The sequence below is a fragment of the Mus caroli genome, chromosome 17 (genome assembly GCF_900094665.2).
Source record: "Mus caroli chromosome 17, CAROLI_EIJ_v1.1, whole genome shotgun sequence".
Taxonomy (NCBI): domain Eukaryota; kingdom Metazoa; phylum Chordata; class Mammalia; order Rodentia; family Muridae; genus Mus; species Mus caroli.
This window is the reverse complement of record NC_034586.1, coordinates 83043606-83052727: the sequence shown is the minus strand read 5'-3', so window position 1 is coordinate 83052727 and position 9122 is coordinate 83043606. Positions and strand designations below refer to the sequence as shown.

General features: G+C 43.9%; 1 protein-coding gene across 1 annotated transcript in view; it reads left to right on the top strand.

Annotated features, from left to right (window-relative positions):
* The first annotated feature begins 1503 nt into the window (after positions 1-1503).
* The window catches only part of Calm2 (calmodulin 2), a 12491-nt gene continuing 4872 nt past the window's right edge, over positions 1504-9122 (top strand). Inside the window, exons 1-2 of the mRNA XM_021186404.1 lie at positions 1504-1641; positions 5711-5741. Coding sequence (XP_021042063.1) covers positions 1639-1641; positions 5711-5741 — 34 coding nt within the window. The 5' untranslated portion in view covers positions 1504-1638. The remainder of the gene's footprint in view (positions 1642-5710; positions 5742-9122) is intronic.

The following is a 9122-nucleotide window of genomic DNA, read 5'->3' as shown; positions in this document are numbered from 1 at the left end:
AAACTTTGAATTTACCAGGATGTAGAGCACTGGAACGGAACGGTGGCGTCAGATTCTTGACTGGAGGTGCCCATTTTAAAGTAATATTCCCAAATAATGATATTTATCTCATTTGTAGGATAAGGTTAATTAGCTCTCCTTCCCTTTCAATATTATCAGGGCACCACATTGGCAAGGATAATAGAAACAGAAATCTGAGGTGGGGTTTGTTTTTGTTTTGTTTTCCCATTGAGTGGGCATTCGTTCGAAAGGGTGTCAGCTTTGTCAGTGCTAACTAGAAGGCCGCTTAATGTCTGGTTTCCATGACTGAAAGAGGGCCCAGCTCTGGCTTCATTACAAGCTATGTTTAAAGGTGTGAGGGATGTCTAACTTAGGTAAAGGAGGTTAAAATGGACGGAAGCTCTCCGAGTGGGTACATATAGCTGTTAGCACCGAAATGTTCTTGCTGAACAGGGAAATTATCACGAAGGCAGGCTTCTTTCTGAAGTTGAGGTTTCATCTTGCCTTGCTTTTTAAAAAGTGCTTGCTCTCCACGGTTTGAGGGTTTGCATGGTGGTGCTTTTTCAACTGGGAAGTTCTTTCTGCCTTCGCCATCTTCATAATTCTCTCTGGGCCGTGGCTGTTCCATCAATCTTCTCTGGGCACTGTATTTTTGAGGAAGGAATCCTTATTTTCCTCTCTGACCCCCACCATCCTTTTCTGGTTGTCTACTTTGGGCTTCTAATTTCAGAGGGGCTCCTTGGGGAGACCAGCAAGCACACACTCTCGGATACAGTGGGTTTGAGTAGCTTTCTGATAAATTACTGCTAGGAAAGAAAAGCGAAGGGTAGGCATAAACGGAAGCCCCTTTCTGATTAGCTTGTCAGCTGAGCTGCATGGGTTCTGCACCGTGTAATGAAAAAATGACTGGCCTCCCTATGCAGCAACGCTGAGAAGCTGGGCGCCGGGTGGGGGTTTACTGGGGTGGGGTCCTTCAGTTTTATTTATTTTTTTATTGGCCCGTGTTGTTTTTGTCAGCAGCACCTCCATACGGGGCGGGAAGGTGAGTGTGTGCGTGTGTCTGTGGCAGGGAGGACGGGTGGATGAAGGTCCTCCAGCCGAGCGCAGAGAGAGCCACGCTGCCTCCTGGCGCAGTTGCCAGGACAGCGCGGCGCGAGCAAGCAACGGCAGAAGCCGCAACCGCGTTCCGGCTGCGAGAGAAAGTGACGCATTGCAGGTACAAATCAGCCAATCAGCAGCAAGCTCAAACGAGGTACGCCTGATCCGCCGCCACCGCGGTGCTCCTCCGCGCCGCAAAGTAGCTCCTGCCAGGCGCGGTTTCCCCGGCCTTTTAACGGCTTGCCTGGGAGTGGAACCCACTTACGTCATCCGTCCCCCTGCTCCCCTTTCTCTCTGGCGTGTCTGCCCAGTGACTGCGGAGAAAGGGGGTCTCCCGGAGAGTTGGGGGGAGGGGGCGGGGGCTGGCCGGGACTCGTTCGCTAGGTTCCGTTATCTGGATGAGGCGGAGGGATCTGGCGGAGGGAGGCGGAGGGAGGTGTTTATGAGGGGCTGGGGGCGGAGGAGGAGAATTAGTCCGAGTGGAGCGAGCGAGTCGAGCGGTTGTCTGGTCGCGTCTCGGAAACCCGTAGCCCTTGCAGCATGGTGAGTGCGTAGCTGCGCGGCCGGCGCCCCGCGGGTCGGGGAAAGATGCTGAAGCGGATTGACTAAAGAGGGGACCTCCCTTCTCAGAACTGTCCTCGCCAGAGGGACGGCACAAAAAAAAAAAAAAAAGGCCAGGAGGCCCCCCGCGACACTTGTGTCGCAGGTGTCCCCCACCCCTGTCCTCTTAGGTTCCCTTTTAGATGAGTCGGGGGACGGCTGCGGGGCTTAGCCGGGGGAGGATGGATCTGGGGTGCGGGGCGGTGGGCTCGGTCGAGAGAGCAGAGCAGGAGGCGCTGCGGCCGAGGCGGCGCCAAAGGTCAGCCCGGGGGCCGGATTCAAACCGCCAACGGCCACCGCGGAGCGAGCGCGGGCGCCAGGAAGCGCCTTTGTCCGCCCGGCCGCCATGCGCGGGGGGTGGGGTGGGGAGGAGCGCGGGGCCCCGAGGCGAGCGGGCGCCGTTAGCCCGCATCCCCGCGAGGCCGGGCTGGGCCGGGCCGGGCCGGGGGCGCGCCCCGTGGGTCCAGCCCGTGCGGGGACCCCCGCGGCGGGGGTCGGGTGGGGTGAGCGCGCGGGGCCCGGAGCCGCCGCCCTACGCGGCTCGGCTCGGCTCGCGCCCCAGCTGCTGCGCTGGCACCTGCAGGACTGCGGAGGTCTGGGCGGCCCGCGGCGCTGCGGGGATGGGCGGGGGAGGGGACCCCAGCAGTCCCCCTCCCCCTCCGCGCAGGGCTGCTGCTGCTTGTTCCACTCCATCTGGTGCTGGCTTCCGCTACCCAGACTGGATGATTAATTTTTTTTTATTTTTTTTAAATCGTTGAAGAATACAAGCTTTATGCTGGAAGTCGGGCGCTTTCTCAAAATAAAAAAAAAAAAATAGAGCTCGTAAAGGGAAAGCAACCGACCTCAGTTAGGGTCTCAAAGGCGTTTTTCGGCCCCCATGAGCTAGGGGAAGTAGCAATTAAGGGGCGGGTTGCTAAATTCTTGAGTGCTCAGGCGCTCTCCTGTTCACCTCTACCACACGCAGCGTTCCTTGAAAACGACTTGCGTTTCAGAGTAGAAGTTGCCATCTGATCTTAGTTCTTACGGACAGTTCACCTATACAATAATGGCCGTCAGTAACTGTACACTTAAAGAGTGTACAAGAGAGCAGGAGGTTTTAGAAGGGGCTTTGAAAAAAAAGACCCTCTTCGTGTTTCCTGTTTAAAAAAAAATTAATGAGGACGATAATTTGCAATACTTATTTTACTCCCTTGCCAAATGGTTACAGCAATGGGTGTGTCCAGGAGGCAAGGTGACATCTTAAACAGTAGTTGGGAATCCCTGCCAACTGAAACCTGCAGCCTGCTTGGGTGTGGGGAGTGTTCACCTTGGAGAGAGCTAGCCTTCATTTAACTTTGGTGAATTCTTTTGTTTTGATATATTTTTTAACTAATGAATTTTAATATGCTGACTGAATTTGTTCTTTGTAAGGGGAAACACGATGTAAATTATAGGCATATAATTGACACCCCAAGTTGTATAGTAACTTATTATTTTTTTAGTTAGCATAGGATTTAAATCTTTACTGGAAAATTAGAATTTATATCTTACAGTGGTTCTTCTCCCCAGTAAGTTTTTATAGTTAAATGTATCGTTGCTACATCGACAACTATTCTAGTAACTTCATAATATTTAAGACTTTAGATTCTAAGGACTTTGTTAAAGAGAAAAAAATTGTCCTGTAGGTACCTATGTATGTAGAACTGATTACAAAGCCCTTGGATTTACATGCAGTCACTGTATTTTTATTGGGATGTCATGTATTGAAAGGAATGTGTGCTGTTGATGGCTGGGTGACACAGGATGTAAACTGTAGAAAATGTCTCGAGTATGTCTAAGTCAGTCCATTAAGCTGAAGGTTTTTATTAGGCTCAAAAATAGGGATTTGCTTTGGCTGCATTATAACGTAGAAACTTGTAGCTAAGCTAGAGTTGAGACTTTCAAAGCCCTGATTTCGATGAAGTTTTGTTCTCCCTTGGTTTCTCTTTTGCCTCAGATGTCTTTATAGGAAGGTGCCATTCTGTCAGAATAAAGACCCCCTTTTTCCTACAGAAATAACTTCGATTGGTTTTGCTATAATTGTAGAAGAAATGATAGATGAAGCCTCAATGAATAGGATGAAGATGTTTGTGTTCACTGAAGCCACATTTATTCACAAACGCTAGATTTTTTTTTTTTAAAACTCACTTTTCAGCCATTTGAGTGCTATTTAGAAAATGTTCTAAATGCTCGCGTAATGCATTTAGTTCAGCTGACTTTGTAATGCAGGTTAGTTTCTAAATGAAGATCAACAGTGGTAACCCAGAGTGCAGGATGTAGTTCAGTAGGTTGGGATGGAGCCTGAAAGAAGCCTATGGAATGAGGAGAAAACGGGAGGGTCACGACCATCACAGCATTGCAGCCTTGCGAATGGAGAGAGCTAAGAACTAGTCATCTCTCTGGAGACTTGGTCCCCTCAGTGTGATAAACACATGTTAATGAGCTTGTGTGGTCCCAAAAGTATAATCGTGGTTCTAAGAAAATGGCACTCTCCATAGACAGAAAAAGTAGTTGGAAATACTGAGTGCCAGAAAGTCTTTGCTTTTGATTTTTAGGAGTTTTTATTCTAGAACTTATTGGTAAAGTTTATTTTAAAAACTTAAACTCGGAGCTAGAGAGATGGCTTAAGGGTTAGGAGCACTGATGTTCTTCTTGAGGACCTGGGTTCAATTCTCAGCACCCACGTGGTAGCTCACAACCATCTGTAACTCTAGTTCAAGGGGTCCTAACACAGACCTTGTAGGCAGAATACTAGATGCACATAAAATAAAATTTAGAAAAACTCCTTAAACTCAAGAAAGAACTTTTCACGAAGCCTTGGAAGCAAAAGTTGGAAGGTTTTCGAGTTATCTGAGAAACTAGTTTTTGTGTGCCTGGTTCATTCCTTGAAGGTGATTTGTATGCACTGTTCTAAGATTTATTTATTTATTGTTAGTGTCTTGTCTCCCTGAGACCTTATCTTTTATGTATACACCTATAAGACACCTCCACCAGTCTTTGACCCAACCTATTGAAACTGAAATCTGTAGTCACTGGCTGAGTTCCTGCTCTTAGACATAACGTGCATTCCTTCTGATTTCCACCCTACAGTTAAGCTTGGCATCTTTTAGGCTCAGGGTGATTTCAGTTGATGCTCCTCATGCCTTTTGTTTGTGTGAGTAAATTTTCTTGGCTTAGAGTTACTGTGAAGGAAGCATGGTGCTCTGTAAAAGGCTTGGTATTTGTGTTTTCACCTTCTGTATGGAAAGCGAGCTGCTCAGTTAATTCATATACATTGTAGGTAATCATTCGCTATATGGTTGGTGGTGTAGGTGAAGTTCTCTATGAAAGGTTGAGTAATAGGTCCAAGGTTGCACAACTTATAAAACCAGGGTGTTGAGAGATGGGTATTTAGAGAGGTGTAGTAAAAGACACCGAAAGTCTACTAAACTTCTTGGCTTTTCCCCCTTTTCTCCCCTTAGTACTATTAAGGAGAAATAAGTTTAATTTATATTGTAATTAAATTGGATATTGCTTTTTTAAATTAAGATCTTGCTGTGTTGCCCAGACTGGCCTCCAACTAATGACCATACTGCCATGGATCAAATCTAATTGTTGAGGAGGGAAATTACCTTTTGGGTTCCTCTTCAAATTCTACGCTGTGCCCTAGAGAAATCCATGAGGCCATTCCTAAAAAGGTACAACCCTTCCCTCCCAAAAAAAGGGAGTCTAATTGAAAAGGAAGCTGGTTTTATTGGATATATTTTTGTGTATAAATTACAAGTTTTTTGAAAGTTTTATATCATTCTGAGGTAATTGACATAATCTTGGAGTCAAGTTTGCTTGGCTCCATAGTTGAGTGTGTCCACATTCTGCCTACCCTCTGTGTTCTAGACTCACTAGACTGAATGCAGCTCATAGCACACCATGAACCTTGAAAGTTTTAGACTTGTTTCTGTAACTGCTAGTCTACATACTTATAAGTCATTAATCCACCTTTTTGAACTCTTTGTAGGCTGACCAACTGACTGAAGAGCAGATTGCAGGTAAGAAATATCCTGCTGGATTATATCCATTGTGATTTGTTATAAATTGGATAACAAACACAAGATCATTAAATGAAATGCCTTTGATTATGTCATGGATGGTGACAAGTTGAATGTAGCATAAATACAGTAGTTGAGCTGCCTTTGGCAGTTGTGAATGTAAGCATACACACAATATTTATGTCTGTTTAGAGAGAGGGAAGATGAGAATAGGTATATCAACTGGTGGTGATGGTTTTATTATTTATTTTGTACTTTTTACTACCATCCAAAATGCTTGTAACTTCAGATAATATAAATAATAAAGTGCATGTTTGTGTGTGTGGGTGGGTGGGGGTAAGTAGTATGTATAGTAACTAAATTAAATTGAAATGTAGAGTCAGAAAAATGAATATTGGATTTCCTTTGACTTTAAGTTAGTTAATTTAATAGATTAAGCAACCCCTCATCTCTACGAGACTCATATTCTCCAAAATCCAAAACTTGAGTGCTAAGAGGACACCATTCATAGAAGATGGGGCATTCTGCCTCTTACACAGATGGGTTGTGGTCAAGACGCTTGGACAGTAAAAATACTGTATAAAAATAACTTCTAGTTGTATATAAAGGTATATATGACATGAAATTCTTTGTAATTTGAAACATGTCTGGTCCCAAGCATTTCAGATACACAGTGTTCGGTTTGTATGATGTATTGGTGAATAATAGAGAAAAACATAACAAATGTCGCTGGTATTCTGATTTCTTTTCAGATTTCATAACTCTTTATATATGCCAATGTAGCAATTGAATTGACTTTAAAAACAGTGACAGCTACTGAACTGAACCTCTTAGGAGAAAGAAAGGAGATCAGTGCATAAAACTTGTCTTCACCTGTGTGATCTGCCTGCCAGGACTCTTGGTTTTATTGTGACATTTGGGACAATTCTCTGGTTCTGAAATGTGGAAGCTGCCAGTTGTGTTCTCTCCTTTTCTGTTTCTGAATACAAGGTCCTGCTCTGAAGAACTGACTGGCCTTGAACTCATTTAATTCTGCCTCCTGAGCGCAAGCAAGGGATTTTAGGCATCACCGTTATATGTGGCCTCCTAAGACTTTTATCAGCAATTTAACTTTCATTTTCTCGGTAATTCAGAGGCATTTGATATGTGTCCAAATGTTTTTCTCCCTCTGGTGCTGGAGACTGAACTGAGGGCCTTATGCATACTGGTCAAATGCTGATAGTTCTATCCCTAGCATGTGAATGTTTGACAGTTTAACTGTCTAGCTCGGGCTGGTCTTGAGCATCCTATGAAAGACAAGCTGGTTTGCAGTTTATGACCCTTCTACCTCTGCCCCCGCCCCCAATGCTCTAGCATGCCCTGTTACCTGAGCATTTACCTAAGCTTTTAAAGTTCAACTGTGTCATCCATGTAGAGTAAATCTACTTTCCCTGCAAATCTACAGAAAGCTGGAAACTGTTAGAAGTCACTAGTCCTCAAATACTTGATGACGATATAAAGTAAAAGGCTACTGGATTAAGGACCAAATTTAAACAGGTTTTTAAAAAACTGCTTAATTAATAATTTGATTTAAATCTAGCATTTAATTTTGCAGGTTGGTAAGATAATATCTTGTGTATGTTGAAGTAATAAGGCAGAGCTTTGACTTTTTTGTTGAGTTGTATTGGTTTGTTATGTTGAAATTCAGTCACACTTATGCTAAAGAACTCCAACCTTAGTTACACCATTAAATTACCAAGAATTCCTTTTTTCCTCAGCTATTTCTTTTTTTATTTCCCCCCTTTGGGAGATTAGGTTGGGCTAATAGCTCCTTTCTGACACTTTGGCTGTCTCATGTATCTGGTCAAATATTGGTCCCTCCTGCTTACAACAGACATTTCAGGGTAGAAAAATGTATTGATATAAGGTTTCTATCATTCTGGGCAGTGGTGGCGCATGCCTTTAATCACAGCACTTGGGAGGCAGAGGCAGGCAGATTTCCGAGTTCAAGGCCAGCCTGGTCTACAAAGTGAGTTCCAGGACAGCCAGGGCTACATCTGTCTCGAAAAACCAAAAAAAAAGTTTTCTATCATATTTGATTGTTTTAGAAAGCTCTCTATATCTGGTCAATGTAATAGATGAAGTCTTCAATGACTTGTAGTTATCAGAAAGTTGTCTATCCAAGGTAAATAGTCTCAACACTTGGGGTCTGAAGCAAGGGGCTCACAAACTTGAGAGCAGCCTAAACTCCATAGCTAGATAGTTTGTGTCCTAAGGTTGGCTTTATAAAGGGCAGGGGGCTGGAGAGGAGTTCTCTCTCTGTTCTGCCTTTTTCTCTAGTACTGATGTCAAGCCCAGTGCCTACTGTGCATTATGTTCTAAGTAAGTGTTTCTGAGTGGATAACTGCCGAGCAGTGCCGAGAACCCACTAGCAGTGTCTTGTCCTCCCTCTCCAAGGCCCTGCTCCTGAAGTTCAATCTACCTTAAAGGCACACTTGGTTTTTGGTTTTGTTTTGTTTTTTCCTTAAAGCTGGTGGTCAGTGATATTCTGAAGTCTAAAATCTCGTCCTTCCAGGAAGAAATGTTGACCATCTAGGGACTTAAAATGTGACATTTTATGAGCAGTTGAAACTATTTTTATTCTCATAGTATAATGATTACTACTATAGATTTGTTTAGAAATTCTACAGTAAATAACTTAGTCTAGAAATGAAATAGTACTTGTTCCGGTGAAAGTTACTAAAATCTATATTACCTTAAGATAATTTCCTAACGAATAGCTCATTCTAGCATGACACCAGTAACTGAATTGTTTCACATTTGAAAGACTGGTAGTGAAGGTACTTAAAACTTTTTAAATGAGGTCTCAGTCTTCAACTCTGAAGGTCCAGGTTTGGTTTGATAAGGACATTAATCTTAGTCCATTTGTGGCAGTGGTTACCCTGACTACAGAGGCTTGCTGTGCCCTGGGGCACTCATAGTCTCAAGTCTTACAGTTACTTAACTGAACAAATAAAACTAAAAATAAATTCTGACTTCTGAAAATTTCAGTCTTGGTATAGAAGCCCTTTGGACTGGGCCCTTTACACCTACATATAAGATAGCTGTGATAGTGAGTATTTTTATTACGTATTTAACTTTTAGCTCCTGATTTTATAATTCTGATATTATTAATGGGAATTAATGCTTAGAATAAAGTGCTCCTGTGTGTAAGTACATGTTGTGCTGGTTCTGAAGAGCAGATGAACTGCAAAAGCAGAGGGATGCCGGGCAGTTGTAGCGCACGCCTTTAATCCCAGCACTCTGGAGGCAGAGGCAGGTGGATTTCTGAGTTCGAGGCCAGCTTGGTCTACAGAGTGAGTTCCAGGACAGCCAGGGCTACACACAGAGAAACCCTGTCTC